The 19,647-nt window shown below is 44.9% G+C and overlaps 1 protein-coding gene across 8 annotated transcripts in view; it reads left to right on the forward strand.

Moving 5' to 3' along the window:
* The window catches only part of RUNX1 (RUNX family transcription factor 1), a 247,820-nt gene that overhangs the window by 146,262 nt on the left and 81,911 nt on the right, over positions 1 to 19,647 (forward strand). For 5 of the 8 annotated variants that reach the window (XM_082395088.1, XM_082395089.1, XM_082395083.1 and 2 more), the window contains 3 exons: positions 3,128 to 3,166; positions 8,976 to 9,229; positions 15,404 to 15,560. In XM_082395088.1, coding sequence (XP_082251214.1) covers positions 3,128 to 3,166; positions 8,976 to 9,229; positions 15,404 to 15,560 — 450 coding nt within the window. The remainder of the gene's footprint in view (positions 1 to 3,127; positions 3,167 to 8,975; positions 9,230 to 15,403; positions 15,561 to 19,647) is intronic. The other 3 variants (XM_082395090.1, XM_082395086.1, XM_082395087.1) reach the window with 1 other exon arrangement.

Consider the following 19,647-nt stretch of genomic DNA (forward strand, 5'->3'; position numbering starts at 1 on the left):
CCATTCCAAGCTGATTCCTGATGTCTGCCTCCAAACCCATCCTCTCTGGTCTTAACTGCTACTAATGGCACCTGGGCCGGAAATGGGGGAAGACCCCCTCTCCCTCCCTCACCTCAGTCCCCCCTTTTCTGTCTCCATTGTTTCCACCTTAATGCTCATGAGTCCTTGCCTGGCAAGGCTGTAGCTTTCCTGCTCCTTCTCTACCCCCTCTAATTCACCTATCCACCTCTGACAGATTTATTTTCCTAAAATATGTATTCGTTATGTTATTTCCCAGATTTCAAGGCTCTGATAGAACCCATTGCTCTCATGTTCAAGTTCAGATTTCTTTAGGCTGTGTAAGCTGCCACTGACCTGTGTTCACGTCTGCCAGCGTAGTGTCATTTACGAGCTGCCACTCCCCAGCCTGATCCCCAGCCTATGCTCCAACTGTACTGCGGGTCTGTGTCATAACTGTATCCGTGCCTTTCTCAGGCTCATCCTTCTGCCTGGAAAGGCTTCTCTCCCCACTCCCCACTCCAAGCCCCTCCTCCCACCCTCCCAAGCACCTGGTGAAAATCTACACGACCTCCAAGGGTCAAATCAAATATCATCTCTAACCAGGAAAGAAGTCTTCCCAGAGCCCGCCAGGTGGTGCCAACCCCTGTGCCTCCTCCCATCAGCTCCCTGGACCCTACACACGTGTCCGTCAGCAGTCTGACACTCCATTGCTCTCATTTATTGGCCAAAGGGACCTTGACCTGCTCCTCAAACTTTGTAGATGGCCAGAAATAACCTCAGGATATGACTCCTAAATATTTGAGATTTTGCAGGGTAAAGAATTTCAGGGCTATTTTCTGATGGAGACCTTGAGACGGGGGGATAAAAGTGAAAGATGAGATCAGAGTTAATTTTTCAGAAGGCTACAAAGGACACCGATAAAAATACATAGTTGTGGTCTAAAGGAAGCAACTCATCATGTGTGTAGACCCACATGTGGGGATGCGAGTGTGTGTGTGTGTACACAGAGATCAAGCGTGAAGCAACTTTGGGCAGGTTTCCTAAACTCTCCAAGTGTAAGGTTCCTGGTCTGTAAAATGGGGTGGTCATGGCATTGTTGCAAGGAATAAACTGGACGAGGTATCCGAAAGCATTTTGGCCATGGCCTGGCATACAGCAGCATTCAGCGGAGACAGTGGAAGGATGTGCTCGCCGGAGTCGGCTCTCACTGTCACGAACGTCCAAGTCATGGGGTCACCCTCCCCTCTCTTACACTTCGGGTTCTAGCACCTTGAACAACTCCTCGGGCCAATCATTACAAACCTCTACAGGTGTGACTTCATGTACAGACACCCGTCCCTTCTCTCTTCCCTCCCACCACCCCCAGCTTAATGGTGTGTCCTCAAAGCTACTGACACAGGACAAACTAAGAAAGCTTTCAACAGACCGCATGCACACCTTTCAAAATCCACTCACTTCTGCCTTTGTTTTTAGGTTTAGAAAAAAAATCTTGGCTCTTCTCTCAGAATCACTGAAATATTAGGTGTGTAGACAAAACACTTGCCTTTCCACTCTGCTTCTCATATTTCTCAGTCTCAGACATGGAAAGGCTCCTCAGGGTCTCAAGAGAGAATTTCCAGGGTGGTTAGTTTTGTTGGGTCTCTTTAGTATAAACTCAGCTGCCTGGTCAATCTTACTGTTGTGGATTTCCCCCGACCCCCATGCCTATTAAAACTAAACTTACTAACTTCAGGGTACATTTGTTATTTTTTGCCTTATCATTCATTATTAGTGCAAATAATTCTTTCCCTGCTCTGTTTTTTAAAAATCTTTATGGAGTCACTTTATGTACTTGTAAACCACAATCTTGTGTGTGTGTGTGTGTGTGTGTTTTAAGGATGCTCCTTTAAGACTACACATACTGAATTCCTTTAATTTTTTATCATAGGGCAGTCCTTCAGAACCCCTTATCATTTTAGTTGCCCTTTTTGCTTTGGCAAAAATATAAGACTAAGGAGCTGAAAATCTTGTTCTCCTGCCTATTCAAACAGCATCCGGAAATCTGAAATAATTACCTCCTTTCTTAGGTTTTAAAGGTTTTATTTAAGCTATGTTATACTAATATTGTGCAGTGGAGTTGAAAGCTTTAGGTCTGCAGTATCTGAAATGCTCAAATCCTAAGGCTTTGAAAAATGCTATTTCCTCCACGTTAATCATTCAGTGCTGACCATTATCAATATACAAGGCTGATGGAATAATTTCACATTCAGAACGTTATACATAGATATTCAAGGGAAAGAGAAATAGCTTCATATGGCTTTGCTTAATGGATCTACCTGTGACTTTACCTGTAACTGTACATGCAGCGGTATATAGTGATTCATATACGGAAATTATCATATGACAAATATTTTCAATAATGATTGATATCATCTGTTACTTTAAGAATGAAAGCTTTCCATATAAATAATCTGCCCTCCTAGCAAAGGGAAAGGAAATCAAGCAAAGAGGGAATATTTCTAAAATGTCCTAGCATTGGAAGTAAATGATCATAACGTTTATCTACTAGTTTGTTTCTTTTAGAAGGTGTATTCCAAACTGTTTATTTTTATCACTTTGAAAACTATTCATATTTTTACTTCTTGCATTTAGCTTCTAGCATGTTACAGCTTTTTTAATGTTTTTGTATTAAGTTAGGGTTTGGTTTTAATTTCACTATGAATTGTGATCCATCCCTACATTCTCCAAATGGATTTTTAATGTTCATTAAATAATCACATTTGCATCACATATAGAGCTTGAAAGGGGTGATTCTATGAAAGATAAAGATTCAGTATTACCTAGCAATGGAAAACATTGGTCAAAGGTACATAAAAATCATATGCATAGGTAACAGTTCATTTTTTATATAATGATTTACTGTTATAAGTTATTTTTGAGCCAAAGCTGGACAATATGCAATAAAAATCTCCAGTGCTAACAAAGTGTGAGAGGCAACAAGCTACCAAAAAAAATGAGAGGGGGGATTTAGTTTTTACACTGGCACTGATTCCAATTACAATTAAATTAATCAACTTTGGTAAATTTGGTGTTTGCTGTCAGTATACTCATACAATTATTTTTATTTTCCTACTTTCTACTTTTTCAGAATGTGTACATGGAATGAATCCATCTAGAGACGTTCACGGTATGTTAGATCCCAAGTTATATTTTTAACAAAATATGCACATTCATATATGCATATATATGACATTTTATCCATGTATCGCTATAAATAACTCACGATATAAATTAACCAAATAATCAAAACTTTTTTTGCTGATTCAAAAATACTTAAAAGCTGTTTTCCATATTGTAAATGTCAAACATATAAAATGTTCCAGTGAAACCTTAAAAGATACCCTCAGTTCTACAGCGTTTACCACAGGTGCATTCTGCTATTTATTATTAAATGACCCTTAAAAATAAAAAATAGAGCTTGGCTTCTATGTGTTATTACCTAGTTTATTACTTTTGCTACAGCAGTGCTAATGCAAAATTTTTATGAGAGTAAAATGTTTACTAAGCATCCATAATTTTTAAAAAGATTTTTAAAATTTTTTTCTCAGTTTGCTACTTGTGAGTTGTAAATTGATTTACAAAGTTAGTGAAATAGTCATATATCAACCGCAGGATCCCATGGAAGTCGTCACGTAGAGGAAGGACACAGTGGAAGAACTAAGGGATCTTGTCCGCAAAGTTATTACACTTCAGAAGTGAAATAATCTCAAATCCACTGGGGGGAGGGGACGTTTAATTAAATTCCAATGTTGAAAACTGGACAGTGTGTATTGTACATACATTAACATGTATGTTAGTCTTCAACAAAATTGTTCACCCTCCCTGTGACATTAGTACAAACTGAAGCAGTTTGGTCCAGAACCACTAGCAAAATACATTCTCTGATTTTTATTTTCATTAAAATAGTCACTGAAAACAGAAATAATTCTTTTAGAAATATTACATTTTTAGAAATGTAATTTTAGAAATATCATATTACAGAGGGGGATTTTAAGAGAATGGTTGAGTCTTATTTATTTTTGAGAGGGTTTTGAAAGAGCAAAAAATGTAAAATATTTAGATATTTTCTGAGGCCCTCCCCATAGTTATATATTTACCTAAAGTTGTAGAAAAAATGTCAATAAGCTGTTACTGTTTTCCGGTGAAATTGTTTGTTTTTTTTCCTTCCAACTAACCAAATACTGCTTTTTAAATTCACTGTGAAAACTTACATTTCATTCAATCAGTTGATGAGCCTTTTTGAAATTTCCCCCATGCAGCAAATTTGGAAGAATCTGTCACATAGCATCTGCCCAACATACTACTTCGTTATATTTTTTGTATTGTATTATGACAAAAGTAGATTTTAGTATTATTCCAGGGGAACACTAGGAGTGTATACTGTAATGTTTCCTTTCCTTTTCTCTTAAGAGAGGCAGGGGAAGGGAAATTCTATATCGCCCCTTAAATGAGCGCTCCTGGTGGAAATGAATTCTTCATTTCGTACATGACGTTACTCAACTTCATAAACTATGTAAAAAGCCCTTCAGACTAAGGGGTTCCGGGTACCCTTTAGTTGAGCCCCATGCTGCCTGCTTTCCATTCATTTTAGTCCCTCGATAAGGAGGGGCAGTGTTGTTTGTTTCTGGTTTTCAAACGTGCACCGCGCAACGCAGTTATAACCTGCGCAAAGTCTGGGGAACCCCAAACGCCCGGCGGCCCGATTCAGAATAAATCAGCAAAAGCTTTCCTTGCTATTATCATCCGTGTCTGCGTTCGAACTCGGGATTTACTGGTTGAGACTCTGAGCTGAGCAGCGCCCACGGCGCTGCCCTTGAAACGCTAAACCTGGTGCATCTATCGCTGTACCTACTAAGGGAACTTGATCCCCCGCCCGGGAGACCGCAGCGCGGGGTGCGCCCCGCAGCCCCTCGCAGGAGGGTTTCAGGCAAACGGTCGCAGCCCCAGAGGAGCCTTCTCTGACCTTTCCGAGCGGCGGCTTACCCCAGACCGCTACATCCCCAGAGTCCCAGCCCCCGTCCATGGGGGTCTCCGGGGATGCACTTGGAGGCAGCCCCCAGGAGCGCTTGATCGGCTCTTAGGGAAATGCACTTGAGCTGAAGCCGAAAGACTTCACTCCGCCCGAACTCGCCTCTAGAGCGGGCAGCGTCGAGCTCGGACGCAGAGCGACTGTGGCCCCGGGCAAGAGGGGCGGCAGACAGGGAGGTTTGGGACTGCGCAGTATTTGGAATCGCTCGGCCCCGGTGGAGAGAGAACGTTTGGGGTCTTTACACCTGAAATGCGGCTTCTTCAAAATTACTTTTAAAAAATATATACAAAGGCGTTTTCTGAGACCCCAGACCCATGAAAACAAAATGCAGCTGGGTCCTGGGAGCTCCCGAACGTCCCAGGTTTTCCGGAGCGAGGGGCGCGAGAGGACCGGCTCACGTGGGGACAAGCCGGGCAGAATGGAGGGCGCCCGGGACGCCTGCAGCACCGACGGCCTGGGACCGGCCGACGGCGGGGTCCGAGCAAAGGGGTTTCGAGAAGAGACCCTGACGCGCGCCGGCCGGGACAGCCGGGACCCCTGCCCGAGGGTTCCCTAGCCGCCAGCTGCGCTGCCGGTATAGCGGGGACGGGGGGCGGCGATGCCGCGCAGGCTGGCTTGGGCGGTCATTTCCTGTCGTTTCTTCCCCAACTGAAGATCGTACTGGAGACCCAAAGGCCGCGAGAAGGCCGGCAGAGCCCCGCGCCGTCGGGGGCGTTCCCCGGCGCGCTGCGCGGCCACTGGGCGCCCAGGGCGGCGAGCGAGGGCGGCTGCTGCCCCCTGGCGTCCGCCCCGAGCCCGCGGCCCGCAGCACCTCCCGGCCTCTTTGGGCCTGGGGCGAGGGAAGCTGCCTGGGCGCCCGGAAAGGCCTCCGCGGCTGGCCCGCCACTGCCCCCGCCTCTGGCAGGCCACAGCGCCAGAGCCCGAGGAGAGTCCGGACCGGCGGCAGGGAGGGGACCCACGGGGGGAGGGCCAGAGACCCCCGCCTGGGGAGTCGACGGGGGGGAGTGGATGAGCGCCCTCCCCCGAGGGAGGGAGCGGGTGAGCTCCGCGCGGAGGGGGGGAGCCCCGCGGCCGGGCGGGGGCGGGGCGGGGCCCCTCTAAGCTCCGCGAAAATGCCCGCGGCGCCGCGGGGACTGGAGCGGGGGAAGTTCCCGCCAGCGCGCAAAGCCGGGGTGGGTTTAACACCCTCGGCGGCTCGCGCGCGCGGGCAGTGAGCGGAGCCGGGGCCGTTTCCGGGGAGCCGGAGGTGGGTGTGGGGCGCGGGCGACCTGGGCCTAGCGAGGGAGCCGACGCTCCGAGGATGGGGAGCGAGCCGAGCGGATGCTTTCAACTTTCTTTCCAGTCGCTTGTTCTTTGGGGTCTTTTCTAACTACGAAACTCCTTTGCTCGCCGCTAAACTCAATCAACCTGAGTAAGGCGCGCTGCGTAATTAATCCGCAGCCCAGCCGCGGCGAAAAAACACCAATTAAAGAAAACAAACCAAGAGAGAAAACTAAAAACACAAAAACCATGTTGTGGAGACCGACACCGCCTGGCCTCATTAAATGAATCAGCGCCACTTCGCCGCAGCTGCCAACGGGGCCGTGTGGGCGCGCTGAACGGCTCCCCGGCCGGGCCCTCGGCCCTCCGGCCCCCTCGCGGCCGAATCCCATCCACGCCGGGAAAGCAGAGGCTCGGCCGCGGGCGGCCGCGCGGGGCCTGGGGTCGCCCGGGCGATCCGGCCCCGGTCTCCGGAGCCTCGCGGCGGCCGATTCATCTCCATGGCTCGCGGGGCGCCTCCCTCCGGCAGGTCTCTGGTCCCGGGCCGCTCGGGGCTCAGCAAGCTGCCCGAATCCTCCCCAGGCCGGCCGGCCTTCTCTTCTCCACCTCCTCCGTCCCTGCACCGCGGCCGCCCCTGGCGAGGCCGCTCACTGCAGCCCCAAAGCAGGCGGCCACACAACCCCGCCTGCGTGCAAAGCCGCAGGGCCGCGGTCCGCACCGGGGCGGGGCCTGGGGAGGGCGTGGGAGCGTGTGCGTGTGCTCATGTGTGTGCGTGGATGCGGATGCGCGGGGAGCGCCGGGTGGCAGCGGCGGCGCCGGACTCTCCACCCCGGCTGCGTACAGTAGCGCGCGGCGGCAGCGGGGGCGCGCGGGCCAATTCCAGGAGCCCGCGGCCGCGAGCCGCGCCCTGGCTGATACCGGAAAGGCCTGTGATTGGCCGGCGGCCGCCCCTATGCAAACGAGCTGAGGGAATGGAATTCCTCGGGCCGGGCTTACAGTAAAAGCACGTTCATTTCCAGGCACTCTCATTCATAGAGCCAGCGGGCGCAGGCGGGACGGGCGCCCCGCGGCCTGACCCAGCCAGGGCACCACGCTGCCCGGCCCTGCGCCGGCAGGCACCTCTTCCCGGGGCTCCTGGGGACACCAGAAGAAAGTCAGTCTTTGCTGTTTCTCCTTGACCCGCGTCGGAGCTTCGATTTTTATTTTTATTTTTTTTTCTTTCTTACTTTTGAATGAACTGGTTTCTTGGCTGGATGGTTCAACTTCTTTCCTGGGTGTGAACTTTTCCCCGGTTGTTTCCTTTGACAACTGCTGGAGAGAGTGCGCTGTGCTTCGAGGCGAGTGGTGAAGTTGCGTGTGCGTGGCAGTGTGTGCGTGCTTGTGTAACTCGAGCCGCCCCGTCTGTTTCGATCTGCTCTGCGGAGCCTCCTCAACTAGGCCCGCTCCACCTGCTGCGGTTACGCTGTGATCGTGGGTATTGGCGCGTCTAAGTAGTTAACCGGCCGACGCTGGGGCGACGTTGGAGGAAGATCGTCTCGCTACTGCCCAAGTCGGGGCTGACTCACCGCAGTCGATGCAGACAGCGGCTGGCTTCCGAAGAGTGCGTGCCTGCGTGCGTGTGACTCGGCTGCCGTTCACCTCCCACCAAACCACAGGACCAGCCGCAAACTTAACCAACATCCCCAAACCCGAGTTCTCAGATGTGGAGAGCTGAACTCTAGGTGTCATCGACTTGGACTTTTTTTTTTTTTTTTAAGATTAGCTTTTCTTTGAAAAGCTGAATTTTCTGAACTGAGCATTTTGCCAGAATTTATTGAGAACATGACAAGTACTTCTCGCCCAGCCCTTCTCCAACTACTGAAGCTGAGTTTCAAGGCTACTTAAAAAGAAAAAAAAAAAAAAACCTGCAGCGAACATTAATGGATTTCTGTTTAAATTCTCTACAGATTGTATTGTAAATATGTTATGAAGTAGAGCATATGTATATATATATATATATATATATATATATATATATATATGTGCACATACATTAGAAGCAGGACCTTTGGAAGTCTCAGCTCTTGCTTTTGAGGACCGAAGCCAGTTTTGCATGATAAAAAGTGGCGCCGTATTTGGAAGACACGCCTCGTGTATTTTCTGTTGTGCTGGACTTTAGACAAAACTCACCTGGGAAAAATCTGACAGGCAATTAACTACTGGAACTTCCAAATTATGTATTTGCTGGTCCTTTTGCTCTCCGCATAAATATTTTAGGAAGTGTATGGGAATTTTGCCTCTGGGAACTTTGGTAACAGCCAAAGACTGAACTTAAAACTCTCAAAGCAAGACTCAGAAGAAGATAGTCTCCCTTGGCACTTGACTTTGGATTCTGGTCGCCCACTTTTTAAAGCACTAAGCGGTCGGTTGCTAAGAGTCCTGCCCGGGTCTGAGGCCGATCGGCAAAACTAGAATTTTCCCCCTCCTGGACTGTTAGTAACTTAGTCTGCCCCCTTCCCCAGCCAGCCCACAGCAATAAAGCTCCCTGAACTTGTATGTTGGTCTCCCGGGAGCTGCTTGCTGAAGATCTGCGCCCCTGTCGCCGTCTGGTAGGAGCTGTTTGCAGGGTCCTAACTCAATCGGCTTGTTGTGATGCGTATCCCCGTAGATGCCAGCACGAGCCGCCGCTTCACGCCGCCTTCCACCGCGCTGAGCCCGGGCAAGATGAGCGAGGCGCTGCCGCTGGGCGCCCCGGACGCCGGCGCCGCCCTGGCCGGCAAGCTGAGGAGCGGCGACCGCAGCATGGTGGAGGTGCTGGCCGACCACCCGGGCGAGCTGGTGCGCACCGACAGCCCCAACTTCCTGTGCTCTGTGCTGCCCACGCACTGGCGCTGCAACAAGACCCTGCCCATCGCTTTCAAGGTACTCGGCCCGGAGCGGGTGGAGGGAGGACAGGCAGAGGCCGGTCGAGGCCGGGGAGATCGAGGAGGGCAGCGGCCAGGCAGGCGGGGCCGGGTTCTAGAAGGGGGCCGGCGCTGAGGCCTGTGGTCCATCCCCCTGCGCTCGGGAGACTGGGGATGCTGCGTTGCCGTGGCGACCCTCGGGGGGCCCGCCTTAGCCGGCCGCGGCGGCCTCCAAGGATGGCCGAAAAAATCAGGATGCCCCCAAAGACGTCCACTGAGGGCCGGCTGGACCTCTCCCCGGCAGGGGTCCTTAGCTTTGATCCAAAGTAGGAAAAGTTATAACCCAGCAGGGACAAGCCTCTCTGTCGGCTCCCCTGCTTCTCTCCCCACCTCTGGCTTGACACCCCAACCATTCTGAGGGAGGCGTCAGGAAATAAAATAGAGATACTTTTATACCTTCGGGTCAATGTAAATAAACTGACAAGGAAAACTGTCAAGGCTTTCCACTTCCACCCCCCTCTTTAACAGCCCTGTAGGAATTAGCAGGTTCAAAGTCCACGGCGGGAGTAGTTAAGTTTGCAAAAGTTTTCTGAAGAGTTTTTTCGAGCTTCTAGACTGCTCCTGCCAGAAGCCGCAAGTAGCGAACGCTCTTTCTTTTCCTGGTACCCTCCTGAACGTTATCGCCGGCTCACCTAGCTTAAGCTCGGGGGAGCGAAAGGAGGCAAGGCTGTCTGGCGTGAGACGGGCGTCTAATCCGCCCGCTTTGCTGTTTGAGAAGGGGGCGGTGTGGACCGGGTAACTTCAGCCGAGCAGCTTGAGAGGTCCCCGTTCACTTTTCACCCCTGATCTTGCCCTAGCTTTGAGCTCCCTTTAAAAACCTTGGCCTTCAAAGGGGATACATAAACAACCCCGGGCGCTTTTAAACAACCACCGCCACCCTGGCAGCAAACAGTAGACATTTCATTTCGGCGGTGGGGATTCAGTTCTTCTGTCTTGGGTGGTGAGTTGGAGAAGGGGCAGCCTTTTAAATACAATCAGTGCAGTCATTTCCGGTTCACTGAAGGGACTAAGGAAAGCAGGTGGGGAAAAAAAAAAAGCTGTAAAGATCAGCTCCTCTTTTTTCTTTAAAAAAAAAAAATCTGGTTAAATCATTGTCCCCTTAAGGGGAGATTACTTTAATATAAGTTTTTTATGGTTCCAAGCCTGTGCTGGATCTTGAGTTAGTTACAATGAATAATGTTCACTTTTTTTAAAAAAGTACTGTCAGAGTTCTTTATTTTTAAGCTTTACATACCTTCCAAACTTAGATTATGATTTCTAAAACAAACAAACAAAAAAAGTACAATTGGCTGTGTCTGTAGAATCGCCTCAGTTTTCTGAAAGCAGGAGTTTTTGAGGGGGATGCAAATGAGGATAAGTTTGAGCAGCCGCTGGACTCTTTCCTGTCCCTTCCTCCAGCTCTGTAGGTTTGGGTTAGGAGCCCATTTCAATTTGAAATCACTCTAATCCCTTTACATAAACAGACTCGGCAGGCAGACCTCCTCAGCTCTCCCTCAGTTCCAGAGGACCTGACAGCGATGGGCCCTGGGGTCACTTTCAGATAAGTACAGAGGGGAGGAGACAAGCTGATAATCAACCAAAGGGTCCTTTAAGACCAGGTGCTCCGGACACACCAAGGGAGTGGGTTCTCAGGGATCTGTGGCTTCCTTTGGGGTAAATCAAGTCCCCTCTGTATCTCTCCTCCTCTACTAGGGAACGCACACCCCAAGCACTAAGTGATTAAGCGAGATCTTCAGGAGTTAAAGCGATGTCGTTTCTCAAGCCACCACGTGAAAGTATTTATTTTCTTCTAAAAGAATGAAAAAAGCAAATCATATAAATTGTTTTCACAAGCCATCAGGGAATTCCTTTTAGCGGAAATCTTAATAACCGTAGAAGTTTCCGTTTTAAAATGACTTTTGACAATTCACTTTAAAAAAAAAAAAACTCTGTTTTACTGAGTGATAGTTTCTAGGTTAAAGATCAATGTATAGATCTCTTGAAAAAAGTTCAAGTGGGTCTTGAGAACATTTGGGGCAAAGGAAAGGACAGCAGAGGAATCAGACCACTCGATGAGTAATCTGTCACCACTCCCGTCCCCATAAAGAGGGCCCTCTTTCGGAAGGAGACCTGCTCTTAGCATAACAGAAGGAGCAGGCGAAATTTCCAGGGAGGCAACAGGCACAAAGATTAGGGATAAAACAGCTAAACTTGAAAAAGTGACTGTATCCGGCTTGATTCACTATGTGTCCCTGAATCCAGTCTGTACTCATCCCCCACTACCTACCTCCCAAGCAGTTTCTATAGAAATTATTACTTTAAAATTTGGATCTTATATAAGCCTCAGACAATCTCTTTAAGAAGTTAATCAGTAAACAATTATTACATTCCCTGCATTAAGGAGGAGAAAATGTAAAACAGTGATAAAGTCTGATGATAATTGATGAAAAGAGCATTGAAGTGATTCTTTCGGAGTCTTCTGAATATGTGTAAATCCTCAGCTTTAATCTTTGAAACTACAGGGAGATTTCAAGTTATGAATTTTCCTTAAAATAGATTACAATCATCCTAATTGCTTATCCTGGACCCCAAAGTGCCCCCCCCACCTTCTCCCACGAAATGCCTTTATTTTTCAGCCTAGGAGAGATCCATCATTTTACTACCGAGAAAATCTTAAATTTGCTACTGTTACCCGTTATTTACAGAAGCAGCCAAAAAAGCTGTTTGGATGACTTAGGATATATTTTGTAAGACTATACTATTAAAGTTTATTTAGGCCCTGGTACACCAGAGTCCAAAGGCATAAACACGCCTTCAGCAAGTTCAGAGGCCTTGGGCGCTGATAGTAATATTCTTTTCATAGGAAAGAAATAAGTAACGTTTGTGTCGGCAAGATCGTGGTCCCCTAGCTATGCATTAAATATCATCTCAGCTGAATGTTAAGTTCCACCTCACAGCTTTCTTTATAACACTGGAAAATTAAGGGATTTGAAATAAATGAATTGTGACTGTAATTTCAACCTAATTAGAGTTGGTTTAAAATGCCAGTTTGAACTGTGAACAGGCCGACCAAGAGCAGTGTGGGGAGGTTCTGTAACATAGAGGAGGCTTGATATTTTGCCCAACTTCCTGATACTTTAAAAACAGAGAAGTAAAAAAAAAAAAAAAAAAAAAAAAAAAAAATGAGATATCCTTTGGCCAGCAAGTCCCTTCTTGTGTGTTTGGTCTGTGTTAAAGTGTAAATGTTTGTGTTTCCTTACCTATTGTTTATAGCTTTTCATTCCAGTTGCTTCTTTTTCTCTGTTTGAAGTTAGATTTTTTTTCAAAAATCTCTGCATATTGCCTGTCAATGATCAAATCTGTATCAAATTAATAGACAGGTTAGTTTTAAATTTAAATTCTTTTTTCCTAGTCTAAGAATGCTTGCTAATAATTAGATGATATACTTTATTAATGTAATATCCCTGGATTTAATATTCTTTCCCTTCCCCCCACCATGAAAAATCAATAAAAGGCCAAGTAAATGATCTTTGAGCCCCAAAATATCTTTGACTCCTGCTACAGTTTAAAAAAAGGGAAAAGAAGGAGTTAAACTCCTGATTTTTTTTTAGTCTTAAATTGTAGCATCAACAGCACTTTCTTGTTTAGCCACCATGATTATTTTACTCTCTATTTGTTTCTATTTGGTGTTGGCCTCATGAATTTGCCATATTACTGATGAGGATAGTTTTGGAAAGATGAGTGAGACACAGGCATGGAGCACTGTGAGAGGGGCCAGTAGGATGAAGGTGATGTAGAAAACATTTGGTAGTTATGAAACAAGATTTATTTATTTTAACCTATTTAACCAACAATGACTTATTCAGTTGGAAAACCCTGTAGTTGATCCGGTCCCTGTATACTTACTGAATGTGGAATTAAAATAGAGATGCCAGGTCATCACAGGGAGATGAGGATAAGGAAGTAAAAATATGTTTTCAAGGAGGACATTTCAACATTGTGAGCTAATTTTACAGAGGGAAGTGAAAACAGTGGGGAAAAAAAGGAGGGGGGATTTTTAAGAGACTGAGAAAAGCAGAATAAAGTAAGTATATTTTATGGGAATAGAAAAAACGGTAACAATAACTAAATAACTGATCAAGGAGATTTATTTCAATAATGTTTTTGAAACAAAAAGGAATTGTCATATTACTGCTCTTAATTAAACAGCAACAAACATAATGGGCTCTAAATACCTAATTAGAGGGTGCTTGAGGAAGAAATAGCTGTGTTTTTAAATTTCCTTTATCGGAAACACGTCCATTTGGATGGAAAGAAAGATAAGAGTGCAAGTTGGATAAAAGAGATGAAGAACATGCCTACCTATTGCTGTGAGAGTTGATTCTCCTGGTGTAGTCCTGGGGTTGGAAGTACGTCCACCCCTTATAGTGAGTTGGTTCACTTTCCCCATCGTACTCCTTAGAATCCAAGAGCCAAAGCATCCTTGGGAATAGAAACAATAGATGGTCATCTGGATGACACAGAGAAAGGGTGATGACTAAGCAGGCAATGAAGATGGGAATTTAGAGAAACATGGCTTTTGTATCATACAAGGGAGCCTATGGCAGCCTTATTTACAGACAGAAAAAGAGGACTGAAATGTAGGTATTAACCCCCCAAATTATGTAGCAAATGTTAGGTAAAAATTCCTCGGGAATAAAAACAATAGATGGTCATCTGGATGACACAGAGAAAGGGTGATGACTAAGCAGGCAATGAAGATGGGAATTTAGAGAAACATGGCTTTTGTATCATACAAGGGAGCCTATGGCAGCCTTATTTACAGACAGAAAAAGAGGACTGAAATGTAGGTATTAACCCCCCAAATTATGTAGCAAATGTTAGGTAAAAATGGGGAGGTGGAAAACAGAAGGAGGAATAATCACTGTAGTATACTTTATTATCACAGCTCAAAACTCAAACCCCCCAAACGATTATATAATTGGAATGATGAGCACACATTTCACTAGTGACTGAGAAAGTACCATAAGGGGTATCGCAAGTGATAGGAATAAGTAGAACTTGGGGCATCTTGATTTGAAATTCTACAACTACCTGAAAAAACAGAAACAATGGAAATATAGCTAAGAATAAATGGTTTGATCAAGAAAATAGTTTCTAGAAGGGTCAAATGATGATCAAGAAATGGATACTACTACATGAAGCATCTTCGGGCCATGTTCTTTAAAGCATTTTACCTTGAAATTGCTACTTTTTTTTTTTTTTTTTTTTTTACCTAAGTGTCAAAAAATATGTATTTACTGGTTTACTTTAGTAGTCCTGATGGAAATCCATTCCCATTCAGTTACATTGAAGGAATTCTTCTTCAAGATCAACTGGGTTTGGAGAAAACCTCAGTCATCTGTAAGGTCCCAAGTTAACACATCTCTGGGACTCGCAGATATAAAAATGCGACATAGTTCCGCTCCTGAATTCAGAGGAGCACATCAAAGTGAACACCCCTCTTCTCTGAGGTCTGTTGATTTTGTAGTTAGTATTAAACCAAGGGCATGTTTCTGATTTTTTTCTCTTGCATACCAGAATTCACTGCTAGTGAAAATCAAGGTAGTAGAAGCGAGTAGAGGCAACAAGGATGAACTACTTGCAAAGGCAGAGTTTAAGTCATTCAAGAATCGTCAGCAATTCAGTGGTAGCAATCAAATTTAATTTTAGCAGGAGTAAGTTTAAACACCTAAAAGGCAAAATCAGCCCTATTCGGCCTGTCGGTGGAGGTCTGGACAAATGAAAGATGGGTTAGGTTATAAACTTATAAAAAACAAGGCATTCTGTTTCTCAAATATGAAGAATTAAGAGATGATTGTATTCGTGAGAGGGCATAGCTTTTCAAAGTCCTTGCTATAGTGAGCCTTATTCCAACTCTGCTCTGTGACCTTATGTGGCTTCATTAGGTGAATGTTTTATTATTTAAACATTTATAATTTTGCATAGTGGAATTTAAAGTAAATCTTCCCATTAAGAACTTTTCTGTTGTTTTGCTTAACTTATGACTGTTATTCCTCTGCAAACTAAAAAGCATCACTTATATACATTCAATTTTAGAATAATTATGCAAATGACATCAAAGTTTCTAACATGCCTGATGTCTGGTGTTTAGGTGGTGGCACTGGGGGACGTTCCAGATGGCACTCTGGTCACTGTGATGGCAGGCAATGACGAAAACTACTCAGCCGAACTGAGAAATGCAACAGCGGCCATGAAAAACCAAGTCGCGAGATTCAATGACCTCAGGTTTGTCGGTCGGAGTGGAAGAGGTATGTATCTGTCAGAACTGAACTTGAAATACCCAGTATTTACATAGCAACAAACCCAGATTTCAAAACATCTAGAAGTTTCTGTGATGGGATTCCCTAGAAACACAGTCATTTCTTCCCGTTATTATTGCTACATCAGCTTTTTATTTAAAATTTAATGTTTTTAACAGAATCTGGCTTTACGTTATTGCTTTCTATTATTGAATTGGTTCAAGACTGATTTGGAGCAGGTAAAACATGAATTGTGAATTTCAAGGAAACCTCTCAGATCTTTTCTAAAATGTAAAAATATAAAACTTACCATCATAGAAACTAAGATTATACAACTGGGGTTCTCTCTCTTTGATAATTTTCAGATATCTCTTTACTGGAAACCTTTAACTTAGGGTCCATGTGTTATCTTTGACAAGTGACAGAGTTTCAAATGATCACTTCTAATAATTTTAAGGGCTGTATAGTAGACGATTATTGAAACGTGTTTCAAGGAAGCATTTTTTATGGTAAAATATGAAGAAATAGTAACATTCTGGCTTGGTGAATTTGATGGCAATGTGACCTTCCTATATGTAATTTGGATGCCTTATTAGTATTTTAGGTACTAATAATATTAAAGACTGGATTCTCCAGAGGAATGATTGCATCAGTGCAGTTCTATGTGTAGTTTTCTTTTTCCGTGCCCATTATCAAAATATTAGAGCAGAAAGAGGAATCTTGGCATATTGTAATCTCCTCCGGTTTCCAGTTATTTTCAAATATTGTGTTTTCTTTGTATTGTAAGAACCTTAGTCCTATTTTACAAATAGCAATAAGTAGTATTAGTTTAATTGAAGGAGGTAAGATAGTTTGTTTTGAAAATCTCATTTTTGTAATATAGTATTGAATAAGCTTACGAATAAAAGTTATTTTGAGTATGATAAAGAAGACGTGGTAACCTAAATAGCAGTAGATGACTCTTGTATTGAAAAAAAGTAAAAGTACAACCAATGGACATTTAAGCATAAGAGTAATCATTACTCTTTATAAAGGCATTTAAAAATATAAGAAAATCTGTGTCTTGGGGGAATTTGATTAGTCAAAGAGGAATGGGGGTAAAGGCATGCTGCTTTTTTTGGCTATTGTTTTTGTGCTATCCTAGCTGTCTGGGGAATTTTCAAAATAGAATCAAAGGTAGAGAAAATTGAAAAAAACTTATAACGTGATTGAAGATATTTGTTCATAGCACTATGTTAATAATAGGGTAATACCAAGAAAATTATATCGACTTATTGAAAGCATGAATGGTGCTATAAGGTATAAAGGCACAAGTCATTCTGTGGGTTCACTTGTTATATTAAAAGTCCCCACCTTTCAGTAAATGGAATCCCCATTATGATTCAGAGATGTGTGTTTAGAAAACATCTTGAAGGCTTCAGATGAGTAGCTGGCAGAGTGGGTGAGAAGCCAATAAAAAACAAAGGCCCGACCGCCTGGTCCGTGCCTTCCAGCCTCGTAACCATCTCAGTTCAATTCCTGTGGATTTCTGTTCTTAGGAAGCCACAGCTGAGTATCATTTAGTTGCATTTACAGAGGAAGTAATATTATCATCATATGCATCTATGTGGGTCTACGGGTCAGGTTTTGGTTATGAAAGTTTTGGAAACTCTTTAATGGCCCATGCCATTTTCCCATAAGAAGTGCAGTAGTGGCTTTTTGGCAAGGCCCAGGAGGTTGGTGATGGTAAAGAATGAAATTTTGAAAGCAGCATGCTTTCTTTTCTGGCGTTTCTCGTCCCTCACTGGCCATGTCTGTTTCAAGTGGGTGACTAAGAGGCGCTCGTGTTTACTTGGGTAACAGTGAACTGTTTCCCCAAGGTGTGGAGTGTTTGCATTTGGCTGCCTGATTCGTGCCAGGATGCCCTTGAGTTTGCAGAGTGAAATAACTGCACCCAAGGCTGGGCTGTCTTCTGATAACCTGGAACGAGAAAATTAATTGAAACGCTCCATATATGGACAATATCTGTTTTGACCAGTCTCTGCTTCCCACGCATGATAATAAGCAATCCAAAATAGAGGAACCCCGAAATGAATGTTTTGCCCAATTACAGGTACCGTGTATATTGTCAGTCTTGAGTGATTTCTTTTTTTTGGTTAGGACTACAAGACAAAATGAGCCATCAAAAGGCCCAGTTCGACTCTGTCTCATAATTTCTCCCCATAGTCGTAGAATACAACTTGATTTTACTCTTTCAAGTCTAAGTGTCAACATCAAAGCCTGCCAGGTTTTTTTTTTGTTTTTTTTTTTTTTGCAATTTGCTTCCCATTATGAAGACAGCAGATGACTCTCACTCATTTTAACAATTAGTCTTAATCTGCCTCACTGAATCTTGTCCTTTAAAAGTTTCATAACATTTTATTAAGTGATCTTAAGACTATCCACTATTTCATTTTTGATCTTAAGACTATCCACTATTTCGTTTTCTGGTTTTGAAAATGTGTCTGAAAATATGACATTGGCATCAACACACCACACAGGGGCCGAGAAGGTCCTGGCTGTGGGCTCACTGAGCATTTCACTGCCAATTTCCCATTCTGTCAAAAGCCACTGGTCTGATGGATTCTCAAAGGGGCCTGGTGCTCAGTTCCAACTGAAGGGTAGAAAAAGAAACTCCCTTTTCTTTTCTCAGCTGCCCGTCCCTGGGGATTGTAAAACCTCGTAGAAATTGCCAGAGGTTGAACATGGAAGGGTTTTTCTCTGTTCGACAAAACCAATCTGTCTGGGCGCTGGCTGATGTCCAGGACCACAGCTCCTAACCTCGGGTTCAGCCTGCAACTGGGAAAACCTGCCCATCCGGCTTTTACGGCCTTGCTGACAACACTGGCCCCTAAAAAGTATTGGTGAAGGCTTCAGCAGTCTGAGCCTTCCTCCTTTCTTTTCTTTCCTTCCCTCCTTTCTGGCCCTGACAATTTAAATCTCTCCTTCAGGGATAGCTCACCCTGGGAATTTTCTCCCTTTGATTCAGTATCTCCATATAGATCAACCATTCCTTTACAATGGAAGAAGAGATAGCCGCTCCCAGAAGAGGGGAGCTGACGCCGGAGCACACCGCTTCTTGTTCAGAACAACCCACACTTAAACACACGTCCTGGGACTATCCCTTACCTCCAGAAAATCAAAGTTCAGGATCAAGAGGAACTCTCTTTGGTGACGTTCATTAGCAGCAGCTGACATCAGCTTACATCTGTCACTGGGGCAGGTGCTACGGATATTTTCAGTTACAAGAAAGTGTATCACGGCTGCAGCCGAGAGACGTTGAAGAAACTTTAGCAATGAAATCTGTGAGTGCTCCCGTCGCTATTGGAGTACTTAATCAGTTGGAAAGGAATCGATCAATCAGGGATGATGGCCTTAGTTAATTCATTTTAGAACCAAAGAGGAAATCTACCAGACAGTATTATCTACCGCGTGGTAAATGGGGGAAGAGAATCCACTGCAAATTTCCTTCCGATTTTCCTAAGACTATGATTTTTAATCTTTTGGGAACGTCATGAATCATTTTGAAAATCCTTGGAAGCCTTCTCCCCACGGGGAAAAAAATGCACCTGTGCACTTACACACACAGTTTCTTGTGCAATTTCAGTTTTCAGAGCCGCTGAAGCTTGTTTATGGACCTTCTGGGGATCCATGGACCCGCCAAGCCAAGAATCTCTGAATCTGGAACTTTGCCTTGACTATGGAGGGCCAGCCTAGCGCTGTGCTGCACATTGTAGATAACTGGAAAATGAGGAAATAAACGAACAAATGAGTTAGACATTCTTCTTGCACCCTGTGCTGTTTTGGTTACACCTGCTTTTATCATAGCCAGGACCTGGTGTGTATAATTAGGAAAATAGATCCCAGTCAAACCACTGGTCCAGACCTTTGAGAGGCCATCAGGTGTGCACGCATACGGTCCCTTGCAAAGGAGAAGGGCTTGTTTTATCATCGAAGGGGCAGCCTCCTCTCTAGTGACTGCCTGGCCCCCCCAGCTGCAGACCTACACCTCGAATTCCACACCCAGCCCAGAGAGGGCACGTGCTCCCCCATCCGTTAGGACTGGGGTTAATTTCTT

The sequence above is a fragment of the Balaenoptera borealis genome, assembly GCF_965194805.1.
Source record: "Balaenoptera borealis genome assembly, chromosome: 5".
In the NCBI taxonomy this organism is placed as follows: domain Eukaryota; kingdom Metazoa; phylum Chordata; class Mammalia; order Artiodactyla; family Balaenopteridae; genus Balaenoptera; species Balaenoptera borealis.